This window comes from Neofelis nebulosa, chromosome 7 (genome assembly GCF_028018385.1).
Source record: "Neofelis nebulosa isolate mNeoNeb1 chromosome 7, mNeoNeb1.pri, whole genome shotgun sequence".
Taxonomy (NCBI): domain Eukaryota; kingdom Metazoa; phylum Chordata; class Mammalia; order Carnivora; family Felidae; genus Neofelis; species Neofelis nebulosa.
Genome location: NC_080788.1, coordinates 111,771,525 through 111,791,093, shown reverse-complemented (window position 1 = coordinate 111,791,093; position 19,569 = coordinate 111,771,525). Strand labels below are relative to the sequence as shown.

Below are 19,569 nucleotides of genomic sequence, written 5' to 3'. Positions count from 1 at the left end.
TGTAGTACAGAGAGAGAGAGAGAGAGAGAGAGAGATTGATTGATTATAAAGAATTGACTCACAAATATGGAGGCTGAGATGTTCCAAGATCTACAGTTGGCGAGCTGGAGACCCAGGAAAGCCGATGGTATCATTCCAGTCCAAAAGCCAGCAGGCTTGAGATCCACAAAGGCAGAAAAAGACCAATGTCCCAGATTAATAGGCAGGAGAAGTTGCCTTTACTCTCAAAGGGTCGGCCTTTTTGTTCTATTCAGTCTTCAGCTGGATGAGGGCCACTCACTTTAGGGAGCGCAGTCTGCTTTACTCAGTCTATGGATTCAAATGTTTATTTCATCCAAAGACACCTTCACAGACACACTCAGAATAATGTTTGCCCAAATATCTGTGCACCTGTGGCCAGTTGACACTGCAAGTTAACCATACACAGGGCGATCCCCTTTCCCTGGGGACATTTCACAATGTAGAGATGTTTTTGGTTGTCACAACTGGGTTGGGCTGGGGAGGGGATAGTTGCTACTGGCATCTAGTGGGTAGAGGCCAAGGATGCTGCTGAACATCTCACAATGCAGGAGGCAGCCCCCACCCCCACCTCAAATAAAGAACTACCTAGCCCAAAACATCAACAGTGCTGAAGTCGACTAATCCTGGTCTAAAAGCTTAAAATAAGTTTTGTGATGGTTGTCAAGAACTAAAGGAATACTTACCAAGTATGAATTGCGTTAGTTCAGAATTAAACTCTCTTTGCATTATCTTCTATCCCAGGTATTAAAAAATAAAAAAGTGTGATTAAAAATCAGCTGTATTAAGCAACAAGGCAGTTTAAAATCTATTCACATAATGTTTGAATTAAACAACCATGTCTAACACGGTCTCTTTGTGAAATTAACATGTGATTGTGGGTTATAATTTGTGTAAATTTTTAATCTGGCCAAAAGGTGGCACCCGTGTATCTTTTAGAAATCCATTTTATATGACACTCAAATCTGGCATCACTATTTGTTTAATTCACTATTTAGTACTTAGTTAGCTACTGCTGGGTCTTATTTAGTCATGACTAATAAGAATTTTCCTAGAATTCTATAATATGTTGGGTACCTCTGTATTTTGACATCCCTCTTTAATCAAGAAGCTTCCAATTTACGTGTAAATATTGCAACAGATGGGTTTTTTAAATATAACACTGTGACTGTTACATTGAGCTCATCTGAGGATTCTTCTAAGTCTTTAACATTAAGTCCTTGGCATTTTAGTCCCCATCAACATTTGCTTTTCTAACCAGACGTCAGACTCAGTTTTTGGTGGCCTGCCTGGTCAAGAGATAAATCCAGGAACATATGAGTAAATATTCCTTTGCTTCTTGCCTCCTGTTTCCTTACATTGACATCCTGTGAGATTGGCCTATAATTTTCTGGAATTTCCTTTTTATTTTTTTTAATGTTTATTTATTTTTGAGACAGAGGGAGAGAGAGACAGAGCGTGAGCAGGAGAGGGGCAGAGAGAGAGGGAGACACAGAATCGGAAGCAGGCTCCAGGGTCTGAGCTGTCAGCACAGAGCCTGACCTGGGGCTGGAACCCATGAACTGTGAGATCATGACCTGAGCCAAAGTTAGACGCTCAACCGCCTGAGCCACCACCCAGGCACCCCTGGAATTTCCTTTTTAACTATGGTTCAACAACTGATTTTCTAAGTTTCTAAGTTGGTGGGGTTTTTTGTTTTGTTTATTTTAAGTAATCTCTACAGCCAGCGTGAGGCTGGAACTCATGACCACCAGATCAAGTCACATCTCTTCCGACAGAGCCAGCCAGGCACCATGACCACCAGATCAAGTCACATCTCTTCCGACAGAGCCAGCCAGGCACCCCTAAGCGGGTGTTTATTACCTTTCTTCCCTCGCTTCCTTCCAACCAGTTCCATTTTCTGAGTAAACTGACACCTTCTTTTTTTTTTTTTTTTTTTAATTTTTTTTTTCAACGTTTTTTATTTATTTTTGGGACAGAGAGAGACAGAGCATGAACGGGGGAGGGGCAGAGAGAGGGGGAGACACAGAATCGGAAACAGGCTCCAGGCTCCGAGCCATCAGCCCAGAGCCCCAGGCTCGAACTCACGGACCACGAGATCGTGACCTGGCTGAAGTCGGACGCTTAACCGACTGCGCCACCCAGGCGCCCCAGAGACCTTCTTTAATAGAGTTCTTTTGCCTTCAACTCTTTTTGCCTTCCAATGCTGAGTGAATGCAGTGTGCCCTCTTTTTCCCTCCATCATTTCAGCTTGCAGCGTTGTTATTATTACCCTAGAACTTTGTATCTAATCACTAAATGCTTCTCTTAAATTCATTTTACAGCTGAGTAGCCAATTTGGAGAATGAACCCACCTCCTCTCAGATAAACTATCTTTCACCCTTTAGACGGTGTTGAAACTTTTTTCATTGAAACAACTTGGTGAGGGGCGCCTGGGTGGCGCAGTCGGTTAAGCGTCCGACTTCAGCCAGGTCACGATCTCGCGGTCTGTGAGTTCGAGCCCCGCGTCAAGCTCTGGGCTGATGGCTCGGAGCCTGGAGCCTGTTTCTGATTCTGTGTCTCCCTCTCTCTCTGCCCCTCCCCGTTCATGCTCTGTCTCTCTCTGTCCCAAAAATAAATAAAAAACGTTGAAAAAAAAAAATTAAAAAAAAAAAAAAGAAACAACTTGGTGATATTGTATCAAAATAATAAAGTATCTTCCTCTAAACTATTAGACAACTATGGTGTCCTTTCATGCCAGAAATCTGAAGGAATAGCAGGACCTTGGGGAGGGTTGTCTGCGCACCTGAACGGGTCCTTGCTCTCCTGGGAACTGTGGGAGGGGCTTGTGTGGGAAGAGGGCCTAAGAAGGAGACCGTGGTCAGCTGTAGCTGTTACTCCTTGTTTGGTCTGTCTGAATTTCTGGAAGGTCCATGTTAGATTCCTGCGGACCAAATAGGCCCTGGAAGAATGAGGTCTTGTGAGTTTAGCCTTGCCACATTTTTCTGTAGTGGGAGCCATATGGTACTTAGTCCAAACCATATGTAGGTAAATACCTAATTAAGGAAATTTTTTTGTTGTTCTAAGTGCCTTGTAGGGAGAAACATCCAAAGAATCTATGGTAGTTCTTTAGAAGAAGGACATAACATTTAAAAAGGTGAGAGAAAAGGTTTTAAAATGCAGACCAGAGAATCCAGCAGTCTCCAAGTTTTTTGTTTTTTTTTAACCGGACTATTTCTCATTTTGCAACATCACCCTTCTTACACATATGTGCAAAGTCTGGTGCTATGAGCTCAGTGGTTCTCGTCTTCTCTTTCCATCACAATCTTTTAAAATGTGGGAGGAAAGGCATATAAATGGAAGCCTCCTTTTTTATTTTAAACATCTCCTGTTTCACTGTTAACACCATCACAGTTTTGCAGATCTCTCAAACTGGTGGCTATATTCAGAGCCACCACGTATGGCCATGATCATGCACAATAGACGCTAGGGGGCGCCACTCCCTGCCGTGACTGCAGTTGAGCTGTGCAGTTTGCACAGCCGTGCGTGACAGCCTTGCTTTTCCTTCCTGGTTTAAACATAGGGTTTAAGAAGCCCTTATTTTGAGTGTCTGCAGCAAGTAGCAGTTTCCACTTATGCAGTCAGGAAATTAAACTAAAATACACATGTGGTATAAAAAAATAATGAAATCAGAATAAGAAAAAAAAGACTCCCTAGGTGACACAACTATATGCTTGTCAAAATCTGTAGAACTGTGTACAGAGTGGACTTTACTGTATATAATGATTATTATTCACTGTTAAACCTCCGCAGATCAGAAAAAACACATCAGCCAGACATTCAGGGTATAGAAGAAACCCATAAAACTAAAACGATAATTCTAAGCAAATTCACTATGAAATCAGTGAAACTGCCGATAAGGCTGTTTGTGGCATATCTGGATAGAAGATTATAAAATACATTTAATACACCTAACCCATCGAACGTCCTAGCTTAGCCTAGTGACTTTTTTCACTGGAATTGCGTGGTGACCTATTGTTTTGGCATTCTGTACATCTCAGCCTTACCCAGAGTACAAGGATAAGTTCTAACTAGTTCTGATCAGGAGGATGGAAATACTACGGTTTGGGATGATGTCTTTAAATAGTCAATATTCTACATTTTTATGCCATAAATGGCTGTTCCACATGGAAGCTGTGCATTGTAATTTGTATATGAGGCTATCTGATTGATCTGAGCGTGCATGCCTGTAGCTGCAGTAGTTATGACTGACTGATCATCACAGATGTGGCCCGGAGACCCACTTGTAGGCATACTGACTAGAACTTCCTGTGTCCTGAAGGTATGGATGTCACAGGAGGGATTTGGGAATAAAGGATTCGAGTACAAGTATACAAATGACGCCATCTGCTTTTTGTGTCACCCTGTGTTCCCCATCTCCCCGAGTGCAGAAGTGGAAGGTCTGGGTTTCACGGCCACAAGTAGAGCTGTGAAAAGCTGAATCCTTGCCCCATAATTGCACTGCAATAAAAAAATCAAGGCTGAAAGTCCTATCTGAGTTTAGGCACAAAATGAGTCAACAGGGAAAGTGCATCTTGTCTTGCTAATGTGCAGAAACTGCTGAACACCACCACCAATGCTGTTATGAGCTGGAATTTACAGAGACAATTTTTTTTTTAAGTTTATTTTGAGAGAGTGCATGAGCGCATAAGTGGGGGAAGGGCAGAGAGGGAGAGAGGGAATCCCAAGCAGGTTCTGCACTGTCAGTGTGGAGCTCAACACAGGGGTTAATCCCACAACCCTGAGATCATGATCTGAGCCAAAACCAAGAGCTGGCCGCTCAACCGACTGAGCCACCCAGGCGCCCCTACAGAGATGAGTTTCAGTTTGGGACTTTTCTAGGCTGGGAGCCACCACACCATTCTCCACTTACCTAGGTTGTCTTTAATTATTCATGGCACCTGTGCCCAGCTTTGCTGAGGATTTTCTGAGGATGTGTAGTGTGCTCATGTACAAGCGCATATAATCTTCCTCAGTCTATGGTGGGGTTACGTCCTAATAAACCCATTGTAAATTGAAAACATCGTAAGTTGAAAATGCATTTAATACACTTAACCCACTGAACAGCAGAGCTTAGCCTGGCTACCTTAAACATAGCTCAGAACTCTTACATTAGCCTACTTTGGAAAAATCATCTAACAGAAAGCCTATTTTATAATAAAGTACTGAATACTTCATGTAATGTATTGAATACTGTACTGAAGGTGAAAAACAATGGTTGTATGGGTACAGAATGGTTTGAGTGTATCAGTTATTGACCCTCATGATCACATGGTTGAATGTGAATTGTGGCTGCTGCCAGAGTATCACACTAGTGTTAGTCTAGGAAAGATCGAAATGCAAACTTCCAAGCATGGTTTCCACTGAACGCTTTCACACGATCATGAAGTCAAAAAATCAGGGCACCTGGGTGGCTCAATTGGCCAAGCGTCCAACTCTTGACTGCAGGATCATGAGTTCAAAGCCCCGTGTTGGGCTCCATGTCGGGTGTGAAGCCTACTTAAAAAAAAAAGAAAAAGGCCCTTGGCCCTCACTGTCCCAATGAAGTAAAAAAATCATTAGTTGAACAACCTAAGTTGGGGACTGTCTGTACTCACTCTCAGAAACTCAACCCCTCATGATCTCAAGCTTCTCGGGGGGAGGGTGGGGAAAGTAGGAACTCACTCCAGACTTCAGCAGTAATGGTGGGTCTAAAAAACGATTCACAGGATTGCCTGTGAAAACAAGTCTTGCAAAAGGTGGTGTATCTTTCTTTTACAACAGAATTGTGATTTAATAAGAATTTTTAAATCCTGCAGAAATACCCTATATACGGGGTCTGTTCACTAGTAAGACATTTTACTTTGGCACACATTTTGGTTTTAGGACGCTATCCACTCTATTTTCTTTTTTAAGTAACCTCTACACCCAACGTGGGACTCAAACTCACAGCCCTGAGATCAAGAGTCACATGCTCTACTGACTGAGCCAGCCAGGTGCCCCAGACACAATCGACTTTAAACTGATCCTGAGATTTAGAAAAGACAATCTGTAATAGAAGTCCAATTATTACCATTGTGCTGTGCTTAAGAAAAACAGGGTTGTCAATGTTAGGGAAATAAAATCAGTGTCTGTAAACACAGAACTTGTGAAACACCCAGCTTTAGCAGCAACATCTGAATAATTTAAGCATTTTCATATCAAGATTGCTTAATTATTTGGAAAACCATAAAGATTACTAACAATTATTAGGTTAATATAATGTAGAAAAACAACTAATGAGTATAGCAGGAGATGGTGAAAACAAGCGGACTTTTTGCCAAATTTATAGATGGCATCAAAGTCAGAAATGCCCTTTAGATGGATAGTTCGCTGATATTGAATTCAAGTTTGAGGTGTTTGTGTTTCTCTTTGCTGTAGGTGGAATCTTTTTTAAGTTTGTTTGATCGTTTCCTTATTTATAGAACACATGAGCAGGGAAGGGTCAGAGAGAGAGAAAATCCCAAGCAGGTTCCACACTATCAGCATGGAGCCTGATACAGGGCTCGAACACATGAACTGTGAGATCATGACCTGAGCTGAAACCAAGAGTCAGGCGCTTAACCGTTTAACCAACTGTGAGCCACCAAGGAGCCCCTGCAGGTGAGCTCTTTTGGGCAGATCATTGTAAAATCTGTTCAACACCCAACTAGCAAAGTAGAACTCTTGGTAATGTTAACTCAATAGTTTTCATCAGTGTGATCTTTATACTTTTAGGAAATAAATATAATATACCACATTTCTCTTAAAAGATTTAGGTAAATAAAATAAACATGAGCCAATATAACATTTATTCTATATTAATAGTCAGTACATATATTAATTCAGGTTAAAACCTTTTTTCTACAGAGTATTTCTTTAATATTAGCATCTGATCCACAGTCCTATAGTACTAATTTTAATGAGAAATACAAAATGGAACTTTTACTTTCATAATAGCTCATCCACTTAACATTTTTACAGACAAAGAACTACTATAAATATGTAACATTATGCAGGCTTTTTTCTGCACCTGTTCACAAATCATAATGAATATAACTGTGTAACTATTTAGAAACTGAATGCTTTCAAACTGTCCCTGTATTTAGATGACCGCCTCCCCACACTGGGCAAATTAACCAGTGTCTCTTTATTCTCCCCTCTATGGCACTCATGGTGCTGCATTGCCTGTGGCTCTTTGCCCTAATCCCTGCCCCAGTTCCTGTGGTTGCTGTTGCCTGGCTTGAGCTCTTGGAGGGCTGGGAGCCCGTCTTCTTCACCAAACAGTGTTGGGCATATGTTATACCCAACACATGTTGAACCAAACTGAATTGAATCAGGACATCTAAATTTCATGGAGCTTCCTTCTGTTTAATTTTTGTAACTAAATAAGGATTGCAAGAACTTTTTTTCAAAAATGTATCATAAAATGTACTATTGATTGAATTCTGCATAATAAGAAACTTTATGTTACAGGATGAAACATCATAGGAATTTGAACCTAAAGAACCTGAAATCATAAATGAGGACTTAAAAAAAATTTTTTTTCAGAAATGGCAGGCAGAAAAGTCAACCCCTGATGTATTGAGTATCAGATGAAATTAGAAAGACTTTACATATCTGAATAAAGTTGAGATTAAAAGGATCTTTCCAAACAATGGGGTTCTAAAGCCTAACAATTATTTTAAAAATTCTGCTGGAAACCCCCCACCCCCACAAATGAACTCATAACTATAAAAAATAAGGCAACTTGAAGTTAAACATTTATGAAGTTAACTCTGGATTGCATGCAAAGGCCAGATTTGACTGGTGCCCTCCCATGACTAATGGACTTTAGCAGTAAGGCTTTTCACAGATACTCATGAAATAAGATAATCTCTCAGAAATAAATTAGAGTTTCTTAGACTCCACTAAATAGTAGACCAATTAAGATCATCACAAACTTCGTGCTGTCAAATGCCTTGAAATTGCCTTGAAAGAAAATTATGCAGACAGCTTTTCTGAAGAACTCCATTTGTGCCACATGCTTATTATTCTTTGAGGTGGAGGAGGAGGCAGGGAACATAATTTCTGTTTGAAAGTTCTTTTGTTTTCTGCTACCTTCACTTAGATATTACCCAGTACTATTTTTATACCCTATAAAGTACTTTGAGAAAATGTTAAGTGAATAGTGCTAGAGAAAATAGAAGAGGGTTTTCATATTCACTGGGTTGTAAAGCCAAGTGAATAATACTGGACTCTTAGAAGGGGGAAGATAATGTGCCGAAAAAATTAACAAGCATCCAATAAACCAACCCACCTTGTAAAATCCTAAACTCAAAGACAAACTGAATCCCAACTAATTAATAAGTGTTCATTAAAAGCAGCATTTATACCACAGCACGTTTAAGTGAAAATTAATGTAGTGTCATTGAATTGCCTTTTAAACGATCATTTTAATCATGTCAAATGGATATGAATTGAATAGGAACCTACTTAAATTCATTTAATGTCTCGCATATAAGGTCGAATTGCTTAAAATAAACACTATTGAAATGAAACATATTTTATAAGAGACTTCCAAGTTATGTGACTCCTGCTTGTGTCTACAACAATACAGTTTGGATCACCTTAGAATTCCTTTTAATAGGATTTGGCCATGTGGCAGGTATATTTAGATGGAGACCAATTAATTTCTGGATTCCTTTTTCAAACTGGAATCCTACTTATTTAACTCCCCAGATATTCTCAGTAGGAAAGATTAAGGAAAAACCAATTAAGATGAATGCAAGTGGAGTTACACATCTTACCACAGAAACAATCAATTATAATACATTCTAACCAAAAATATATATCAAACCATAGTGGAAAAAAAAAAAGTAGAAACCTAGGACTAGAGAAAGTGCTATTTTAACAAAAATAATTACACATATTTATCTTGCATCTGTTTTTAAAACTCCCAAATAAATATGCTTAAGCCTTCCAAAATATTTTCAATCACTGGTAAGTGCTGTGCTCTGTGCTCATTCATGAGAGATTACTAAAAAGTTTACAATGCAAGTATATTGGCTTGAGCCATTCTGGCAGTAAGTGAAGACAGGATTCTTCAAAACAGTTAAAACGCACCAACTTTGATCAGGTTTTTAACAATTGTTCACTTTTAAATATGATCTGGTATTTGCTGGTAGCCATCCAAGTCCATTAGCACCACAGAGAGTGAATGAAAAAGAGTAGTTTTAGGGAGAATGACTTAGCAGTCTTTTTTAAATGTTTAAAAATTGTACACTAAAAGAAATTCATTTCTTGGGTCATGTGTTTTTGAAAATCCACGCTCACATTGCTAAATTGAAGGATTTTTGTGGGTTTCTGGTCCCAAGGTTATAGGCATGAAGGTAGGAAAGTCTGGGGGGATAATTTTGCACCTCAGGAAAGAATCTTGCTAATAATATCCATTATTTGGTTCAGTTCCAAAGTCAGATTAGGTTTTTCTGCCAGAGGTCTCAAGATGTACTCACAGCAAGAAACAAAGAAGGTTCTATAGGACAAATTAGCACATACTTTCTATACGTAATAATGCTGGAAGTCACCTAGATCATTTACAATCATCCAATGTATACTCTTTTCCCCAAGAATGTACAAATATTCTTTAACAAATACCTTACAACTCAAATGGAGAGCTCTTCATACTTCATCCACTTTCAGAGTAATGCCGCCCCTTAGACAGTGGGGGACTCTACAGTTTGAACCTTTACCTGTGAGGTAGGGAAGTGTATTGTAGTATTATGGCCATTTCACACAAGGAAAGATTGAAATGTAATTACTTTTTCAAAAAATATGGTAATTATTAATGAGATCGGTGATTTAAATAACCGAATAAAATGCAAACAAGCCCTTATGGTTACATTAAGTTCATTTTTTTCTGTAAGGGATTAGCTGGACTGGAAATACTGATGAAAAAGTTATTTTTCAAAATCCACGTAAAATGTTTGTTACTGGTATCTCAACACAGAGGCACAATGAGAGAATACTGACATTTAAAATTCAATGTGCTTTAGCAGTAACTTTTTAGTTTTTCTATTCAACTATGTACTTGGCTCCTTCTTGGTCAAGAATGGACAATATTTTCACCAGGTTATTATGATTTCCTAGTACTTTCACTGCCAGGCAGGCTTTGAATTCACGTTCCCTCTTCGAGGAGAGGTTGATGAATACGGGCTCTAGAGAAGCAATCCTGCAAGATGAATCCTATGTTATCTGTGATAATTTGTTACTCGGGCAGTGTGCCTTCCCCTGGATGGAAAACAATGATCTCACTTTTTGTTGCTGCTGTTGCTGTTGCTTAGCTTTTCAGGTTTTGTTTTTAAGCTTTTCAGTAGACGACCCCATGCAGAAATGGATTTATACAGGTCTGCTGGAGGCAGAAGATGGAGAGCGAAGATGCCCTGCCTGTTTCTACACCTTTGCACTTGGTAATTATTTGTCTGTCTGAAGTAAATTGTGAATGGCTTGTGTACAGTATTTAAGCAGGACTAGAAAAACACTCATGTTTAATTCAAATATGCACATTCTGCTGAAACTAAGAAAAGGCAATATTTTTTTGAGGTAAGACTACTGCCTATGACTGTAACAACTATAAATCACACATTCACAAAAATAGCTCACCTTCTTCACCATTTTAAACATAAAAGTGCACTGTAGGGGTGGGGGGGAAGCTTTGAAAATCGAATGTGATGTTAACCTATACACAGGATCGAACTATCAAAGGGAAACCAGGCTTTGTGACATCAGAGAACAGTAAAGAGTTTATGTCATCCCATAAGTGCTCAATTAATACAGCTTCCTTCCCCCAAGTACCCCAATCTCCACATGTCATTTTCACACCTCCCTGTATGTCACTGTGCATTGCAATCTGTATGGGCTTCCTCTGATCCAGAAGTGACTACATCTCAGGGGGAGAAAGGGTTTTATAAACGTAATTCTTTAGCACTTCTGGATCAGAACTGTACCTTTAAATTCCACAGATGATAAATCCCTCATTTGTTACTGAAAAAGAAATGCCGCAAGTATGTAAAATAATTCAGCCAGCATTAAGCTTTTTTTCTTTTCCTCCCATGATTTGGAAATTAAGTCACTGCAGAAGATTGTTTATTTTATTATCATCAGAGGCCATTTCATTAATCAGCTGTTCTATAGACAACTGAATAGCATTCTTGACAAGAGAAGAAGCCGTTTCTTTTAAGAGTGTTTCGTATTGTTCTGAAGTTCTACCCTCAAAACCACTATCATTAGCAAAAACCCCTATTTGCTCATTTTCAATTGAAATTAAGAATTGCTTAGGGACATTTTTAGATTTCTTAACATCAAATTCACTGATTTCAGTGTCTGTAATAATAATAGCGATTGGCTCCATTCTTTTGCTTTCTTCTGGTTTTGGTTTCTCTGCAGTGACCTCATTTCCTCTAAGCTCTGATTCCTGGCTCAGTTCAGTATCTTTTGGCTCACTCTCTTCAGCAACCATCTCTCCACTTTCGTGCTGTTTCCAATTTGGTCCACTTTCTAGGATATTGCTTTTGGCTTCTTCCACAATTTGCTGATCTGGGACTGCAGGTGAGGGAGGAACATCAGAAGCCACCGGCAGTTGCTGTTGTGTTTCTGAAGGTTCAAGTGGGCTTGCTTGCTGGGGTTGAACGCGTTGTTTTTCCTCAGTTGTTTCAGTATCTCGTTCAATGACTAGCGTTCCTGTGTGAATGGCAGAATGCCCCGTGTCTAACCCAAGTTCTACTGCAATCACTTTTTCCCCAGGTGCCGTTGTGCCGTGGCTCACATTTGGCTCACAGAACTCATCGCCCCCTTTCTGTGAGACAGCTTTACTCACATCCTGGGGCAACTTGGGCGTGGTTGCCTGGTCATCGGATTGGGTCGGAGCTTCCGTATCCAAACGTTCAGCCTCTCCCTGGACTCTGAGGCTGCAGTCGGAGTCTTCTATAATTTTGGAATGATTACTTCTTTTCTCTCCTTTTGAGAATTTTATGCAGGGAATCTTGAGTCTGGATTTTGCCTTTTTCCTAGAAAGATCAGCATCCTCAGCACTGATTTCAGGTTTCACTTTAGCCTCAAAGGGCTTTTGCTGCTTTGAAGCTTCTGACCTTTTCCTGTGCGTTACAAGACGTTTGATTGACACCCAGGCCCCCACTGGGGCCTGGGGCTGATCAGAAGCTCCCACCTCTGGGAGGCCCGTTCTTGCTGCACCAGCAGCTTTAGAGCTAGCTTTGGGCTTCATCTCTTTGGCTGCTTTCTTTCTTCTCTTGAAGCAAAGCACTGATGCTTTTTCCTCCTGCCGCTCATCTTGAGGACTAACTTCTGTGGGTCTCTTCTCATCCTTGCTTTCGACTTGAATTTCAGAAACTGTGGCTTCCATTTTTACATTACACTCGTTCTTTCTCTAGAAAACTATATTCTTTCTTCCTTAGCGGCCTTTATGACCAAAAAGTGGGCAAAAATACCATACTAAGTAAAATTTCTTCCAGATGTATTCACTCTTTTTGTCTTACTCCAGTTATTTTAGGTGGCTTCTCCAGTGTACAACTCCTAGTTTCTCTATTACTTGTAATCTCCTCTCTTTAATTTCTTCATGAAAGCCCTTTACGGGATAGATTTTTATTTTATTTAAGGATCAACCTGATGAGAGAAAAGAGAGTGGCATTTTATTTCACCATCAGCCTATTGTTTCCTAGGAAAACAATTTCCTAGATTTCCGTCGAACGTATATGATTCTACCAGGCACGTTTCCCACAGAATAACTTACTGAAATAACTGGAGAATTAAAATATCAAAAAGATTCCCATGTGAATCTATTTTCCTCTACTCTCTTTCTTAAAACTTCATCTTGGATTATTTGCAAATCTGATATCAATTCTTTCATTGCGCTGTCTTTACGAATGTTTATGACTCAACCAAGTTAACAAAACAAACATTAACAAAACAATGAAAGGCAAGGTGATACGCAAGCTAGGGTAATTTTTATTATATGCAGTAAAGAATTCTGCAGCTGCAAAGGATCTTAGAGATTTTTCAAGCCCAGCCAGATGAAGAAATCGAGCTCCAGAGTGGGTGGTTGGACTGCTGAAAGCCATACAGTTAGACAAGGTCATAGCCAGAGTTAGAACTGAAGACTTTGCCTCTCCGATGTTCTTTCCATTCTACCATAAGGTTTCGGTTCTAAAAATGTATGTTCTGTCAGGGAGGTGCTACTTTTCATACATACTTTCAGGAAATTTAACATCACTGTCATTCACCACTCTTAAATGTAGTTGTATGGTTTTGACATTTTTTTCCGTAAGTATCTACTGTTCAAAAGTTTTCCACAATGAGCACATAGCCAAAGTTCAGTAAGAGTGAATGATAATAAGAACTAACATTTATTGAGCAGCATCTGTGCCTTAGGAAAGGCTAAGCACATTTACATACATCTCTAATCTTCCCCACAACATTACGAAGTGAGTAGGTGCTGGTATCACTATCTGCAGAGGAAGAAACTGAGGCACAGAGTTAAGCAACTTGCCTGAGATTCCACAGCTAGTAGGTAATCTTTGGTTGAATCCAAGCTGTGAAAGTGTGCAACAGAGTTTTATCAGGAAAATGAATTATTTGGAGATACTATTCTGCAGTAGATTCACTAGTCAAAAATGTTTTCATTGTTTAAATTTAACTTATGGTTATTTAACCATAACACAGCCCATGAACTCATAATTGAACCAAGACTACACTGGGTTCGTGTTATTTTAAAATCAAGCTTCTGAAATTCCTTATATTTTGTTTTCTTGGTTCTGGAACTAATTAAGGAGCCAAAGATAATCGCTAAGCTATGTGATTGGCAAACTGATTGGTTACATATAAATATAAAATTAATCCACAGAATAGCGTGACCAACGAACAAAGATGTGAGGGGATGATCTCAACAAAAGTTGTACCAATTTTTGTTGATCAAAGTCCTAAAATAAGCAAGGGGACTCTTTCCTTGTACTATTTTTATGTAAATCCTTCAGCGTTGTAGGTTTATTTGGGCAGCTCTTGATTCTATGAACCACAAGAGGAACTGGAACTCTGCAAATCAGTTTATGATCTAAGTTTTCCCTTAGGTTGGATTTCCATACTCGATGCCCCTGATGGAAGGACAAGATCATCCCAGAACAGTGCGGGAACTAAAATATGAACATTGTAGGTGTCCCTCCTCAAATGATGCTTCCATACGCTCCAGAATCACAGCTGATTATAGCTCTCTCTTTAAGTCTTCTCCTGTCTCGGAGTTCTCAGCACCTGAGTGTTTACCAGCCAGAGAATGTATAACTAACAGAAATATTGAAATTAGACCATGTTTAAGACTGTAGGATTTGAAATTGCTCTGGATTGCCCAAAGACAACTGCCTGAGAAGCTCACTTGAATGGATATCACAGTAGAAATAAATTCCCCCAAAAACCTAACCGAAATGGGGAAAATACAATCTGAAGACCCTAAAACTTTGAAGAGTGTTAGTCTGCAGATGATTCCTCCTTAGCCAGCAGGGTACTCTTACCGCCACAGCAATCTTAAAGTCCCTGTTGTCATTTCCTGACCGAGTCTCATGTCTAACGCCCCTTTCCCCCTTGAGCAGAGAAACCCGGAGGAAAAGAGCGAGCCCCCTGCGAGGAAAGCTGCGAATCTCTCCCAGGGCCGGATGCGGACCACCAAGCTGCCTCCGGAGGAAGGCGGCTCGTTCGGCTGGACGCGCCTGGTGGCAGGTGCTGGAGCGCACGATGAAGAACTCAAAAAGGAAAGTGCCGGGGGCGTGGAACAGATAGCCCAGCTTCAGGCTGTCTGCACAAACAGAATGGCCAGGGGCCCCAAATCACATTCCTCTCAAATGAGGGTAAGGAAGGGCAAACGGTCCCCCCGCAACCCCTGCTGCCAGGACGAGCTGTAACGCGGAGAGGGCGGGTGGGCACAGCTGACCAGGGTGGCCGCTGGCTGGAGATGCGGGCGGACGGATGACCCTCCCGGTTCTTACCCCGGCCACCTCGGGGGCCCCGGTTGTGGGCGCCCACCCCGCCGCGCGGGCGGCCAGAGGACCTGACCCTGGCCCAGACCCCCTTCCCTGCCACCCCCTCGCCGTCCCTCACTTACCGAGGGCGCGGGGGTCCCCGGCGACCCGGCTGCCGAGGTCAGGGGGCGGCTCGCGGGGCAGGGCGCCCAGGAGGCTGGGAAGCCTCGGTCGTACCCGCAGTGAACAACCCTCTGCAGTGGGACCGCAGCCCGCGGCGCCCCCTCCCCAGAGTGCGGGGAGCGACAGCCCGCGGCTCCAATGCGCGCCGGGAGGGCGGGCGGGCGCGGGGCGGGGCCAGGGCGGGCGGGGGCGGGGGCGCGGCCTGCGAGAGGCTCCCCCCCACCCGCCCCCCCGCCGCGTGGAAGCGCACCCGGCGCTTCGAGCCCCCGCGCGAGTTCCCGCCGCGCGACCCTGTCCGGCCCGGGGCTGGGGACCACCCGCAGATGGGGTGGGGACAGGGGGAGTGAGCCCCGCACCTCCTGAGATGCAAAGTAGCAAAATCTGGTTTTAAATTATGGGCACTGCCATCGAAGCCCCCTCGACACACCAAATATTTAAAGACACAGCAGATACATTTTGAAAGGATTCAAAACTGTGCACGGTGAGAGCTCGTTTGGAGAGAAAATTACGTATATGAATTGAGACCAAAAAAAAAAAAACCACAAAAAAACAAAAAAAACAGAACAAAACACAGACACACACAAACCAGCTATCCTAGGAGTGGCTTTGGGTGCAATGGTGTTATTATGGTTCATTGCCAAATGGACTCTGAGGCCCAAGACCTAGACAGACCCTAATCTCCCTAGTCTAGGGGGCCAGGTGGAGGTGATACAATCTGTGTGCGGAGAAGGTCAGGGCACAGGAACCCAGCCCCATCCATCTTTTATACCTTATGTATTTACAATGTCTGCTTAATCTTGTCCCTCTCGATTAAGCGGGAGTGGGGATCAGGAGATTGCTTTCCTCACGATTCCAGTCCCAATCAGAGCAAAGGGCACAGGCAACATCTACCCTCCTTCCTGACTGGATGGCTAGGTTGTATATTTTCATACGTTTTCTGGGTCTTTGTCTAAACCGGTTACTAGCATAGTGAAACACACTGCAAGCATTTATTTGTACACTTAGCGCATCGGTTTCATTAACCAATGAGGTGTTGCTGTGAGGGCTTAGGTGTGAGGGCTTCAGGATTACCAGTACCTACCCGGGCATTCCTGGGAGTTCCAGCAGTGAGGTCCTCCCGGGGTTACAGTTCTGGGCTCCTCAGGGGCCCTCCCCGGGACACCGTCCAGATGAAGAACCTGTTCAGGCGGAGCAAAGAATTACCAAACAGCGCTGTACTTACTACCTCCATTCTTTGACAGGATTCTGATCTTCATGGAAATAAATCTGGTATCTGCTTTTGGATGTTTTTCCAGAAATACATTTTACCTTTGTGAGATTCTGTAGCTCTCACTGAGACTTAAGAAAGAAACACGAGGACCCAACAGCAAAGCCGAATCTAAGTTGTCGGGGTCTTAAACTTACAGGTAAAGTTAGAGATGAAAGCTGTAAAACAGGAAAAATCCATTAGCATCTACTTTAGTGGTAATTAAGAATTCAGTTTGTCTTTGTGCAGCCAACACCAGCCTGTGAAAATGCCGTTTATATTCCCAGATGGGTTGCTAACCTTGCTGACACTTTTGAACTTTAAACAAGCCAAAAGAAATCCATGGCACTCATAAACAACTGAGATGCTATTACTCATTGAGATCCAAGTTTCCCCAAATCTACTAGACATAGGCATTTACAACAATTTCAGGCAAAAATAAGATGAGCTTATCCAGATGAAGACAGGTAGGAGAGCTGTCTTATTAGGCAGGAGTTGGAAATAAAATAAGGGACAGGTAAAAAACAACAAAATCCACTTTAATGACTTGTAGATCGTTTATCACTTTTCTTGGGGAAAAAAAAAAGACTAGTGGAAGGGAACTGGTAAGAGGTTGAGGTAAATTGATTTTGTATTTGAAGGGAAGATTTCTTTACGGTATATTTCAAATAACTCATCCCCAACCTGTACCACATGTGCGTGCACACACACACACACACACACTCACAAAGAATATAGTACTATAAATAAAATACTGCACTGTGATTTTTCTTTAGGATATGACTACAAACTGACGCCATATCTGAATTTTAAGAAATGTATTCAGTACTTCATGCATGAAAGAAACCCGTCATCCCTGAACTCAAGTGACAGTTAGTAAGCTATTACCCATATCGTTGTCTGCTACTCCATTAGTAGCTTTTCATTATATAATGAGAAACAGGCTATAAATAGATTTCTCCAATGTGATGAGAAATTATCCTTCCTACAGCTTATCTTGTCAATATCACCAGCCATAGCGTGCCAATAGCATAGTTTGCTTGTTTATCTGAACTCCTCTTTACCTGATCTCAACTGGTCCTACCGTTTCTCCCATTCTGGCCCTCATCCCCCGGGCCTGGGCCTGTAGCTACCAAAATGGCTTAGAACTCCTTAGCAGTAATTCTTACACACATTTGAGAGACCTTCTGGGAATCAGCCCACCACCCTCTTCCCTGGTACACCATTAAATGAACTTGTGGCTCGTGTTCTCTGGTACTTTTATCTGTTTCGGGGCACCGTCCGGTTGGTTGTACCAGTGAACACACACTCAACGGGAGTTCTGTCGTAATCTGCTTTACTTGACAGTACATGCGTGCTGCCTCTTCTGAATTGTTACTACGAACATCTTCAGTGCATGGCGACAGCCTCTGAAGTACAGAATAGAGAAGGTCCGCTCTGTTCATCAGTAACATTACAAATAGGGGGAGGGAAAGCATCAGTGGCCCAGAAAAGGGTTAAGAACGGGGAGGCCAGTGATCTGGAAGGGCTCCTCGGCCCAAGGTAAAGACACTGGACTTTAGGGGCGCCTGGGTGGCTCAGTCGGTTAAGCGTCCGACTTCGCTCAGGTCACGATCTCACGGTCCGTGAGTTCGAGCCCCGCGTCGGGCTCTGTGCTGACAGCTCAGAGCCTGGAGCCTGTTTCAGATTCTGTGTCTCCCTTTCTCTGACCCTCCCCTGTTCATGCTCTCTCTGTCTCTGTCTCAAAAATAAATAAACGTTAAAATTAAAAAAAAAAAAAAAAAAAAAAAAAGACACTGGACTTTGTCTGGCAACATATAATATGTACTCCGAGCACTAATGCTTCTGCAGGTCTTGAATTTAGGCCTTCAATTAGCCTGCAGTTATTTATTTATTTATTTTTTAGCCTCGGTGCTCTTTACCCTTAAAAAAAACTTTTTAAGTAATCTCTACTCCCAGTGTGGGACTCAAACTCACGGCCCTGAGACCAAGAGTCACATGCTCCACTAACGGAACCAGCCAGGTACCCTCTTAAGAAGTGTGGTCACACTTCTTAACCACAGATCCAAGAATCAGTTTCACAAAACCCATGCTATTAATTGCTCAGCAGCCTTCCCAACCTCTTTATTTCTTCCCTCTGCTTCTTCCGCCTTTCACTCTCCCTTCCTTCAAGAGGGAAGTGAAATGGACACAGCTTTCCACCTGTCACAAATGGGAAGTCTGCTTCTGTACCACGTGGCAGGGGCTGCCTTCCAGGAACAGCTCTGATGGGCAGAATAACAGGAGCAGAGGCTTTAGCGTCAGACTTAAAAAGTCCATCTGGCAGGCAGCAAGTAGTGCAATTTTGAAGTCTGCCTTCCTGCAAAATGGAGATACAAACCTAATTTACAAATTTGTTCTGTTATCATTTCTCTTGACACATTTCTAGCCAAAGGTCAGCTCCCATTTTGAAGCTAGAGGTCACTTTTGAGCAACTCCATTACTAACAATTTACCCAACACGTGCTTCTACACAGACGGCACAGATGCGTGAGAGAATATTCGCTGCTCTCATTTGTAACAGCAATAACCATGAAACGATGGTAAGTGTCCATCGATAGAGGACTGCTGAAATACTACACAGCTGTAAAAAACAAGGTGTGTCTCCAGCTGCTGACATAGTAAGATCTCCAAGATATACTGCCAGGGGGAAAAAGCAAGTGGTACCGTTTGAATTTTTACTGAAGACATTTTACTCCTCCTTAGGAAAATTCTTGCATTCGTGATAGTCCATTCATTCTAAGCAGTATCTGGTAAAAAACAGTTTGGACTACTTATTATATTAGGGGTTTGTTTGCTATCTTTGGCTTATACACCCTCCACTCACCTTCTCCCACCAATCGTGTTCACTATTCCTACCAATATTAAGGACATAAACCCACCTGGCTTTTGGTGATGAGGAAGCCTAAATCCGTTAAGATGATCTTTGAGTCACCACGTCTAACAATAGCCTGCTTTCTTCCCTTATTTACAAAATGAATTCCCGGCAAGTCCCATTCCAGATGACGTCTCATTAGGACATTAAAAAACCCCATCAAAGGGGCGCCTGGGT

The 19,569-nt window shown here is 41.9% G+C and overlaps 1 protein-coding gene across 3 annotated transcripts; it reads right to left on the bottom strand.

Moving 5' to 3' along the window:
- Positions 1-6,843: 6,843 nt before the first annotated feature.
- Positions 6,844-18,020, bottom strand: AKAP5 (A-kinase anchoring protein 5). 3 transcript variants are annotated; one of them, XM_058739317.1, is made up of 3 exons: positions 16,542-18,020; positions 16,315-16,411; positions 6,844-12,711 (listed from the first exon to the last, which is right to left on the bottom strand). In XM_058739317.1, the coding sequence occupies exon 3, from the start codon at positions 12,449-12,451 to the stop codon at positions 11,162-11,164; it is 1,290 nt and encodes a 429-aa protein (XP_058595300.1). In that variant the 5' UTR covers positions 12,452-12,711; positions 16,315-16,411; positions 16,542-18,020; the 3' UTR covers positions 6,844-11,161. The 3 variants fall into 3 exon arrangements, with proteins under 3 accessions (XP_058595300.1, XP_058595299.1, XP_058595298.1); XM_058739316.1 differs by having other exon boundaries at positions 16,315-18,020; XM_058739315.1 differs by lacking the exons at positions 16,315-16,411; positions 16,542-18,020 and adding an exon at positions 15,194-15,408.
- Between the last annotated feature and the right edge of the window lie 1,549 nt (positions 18,021-19,569).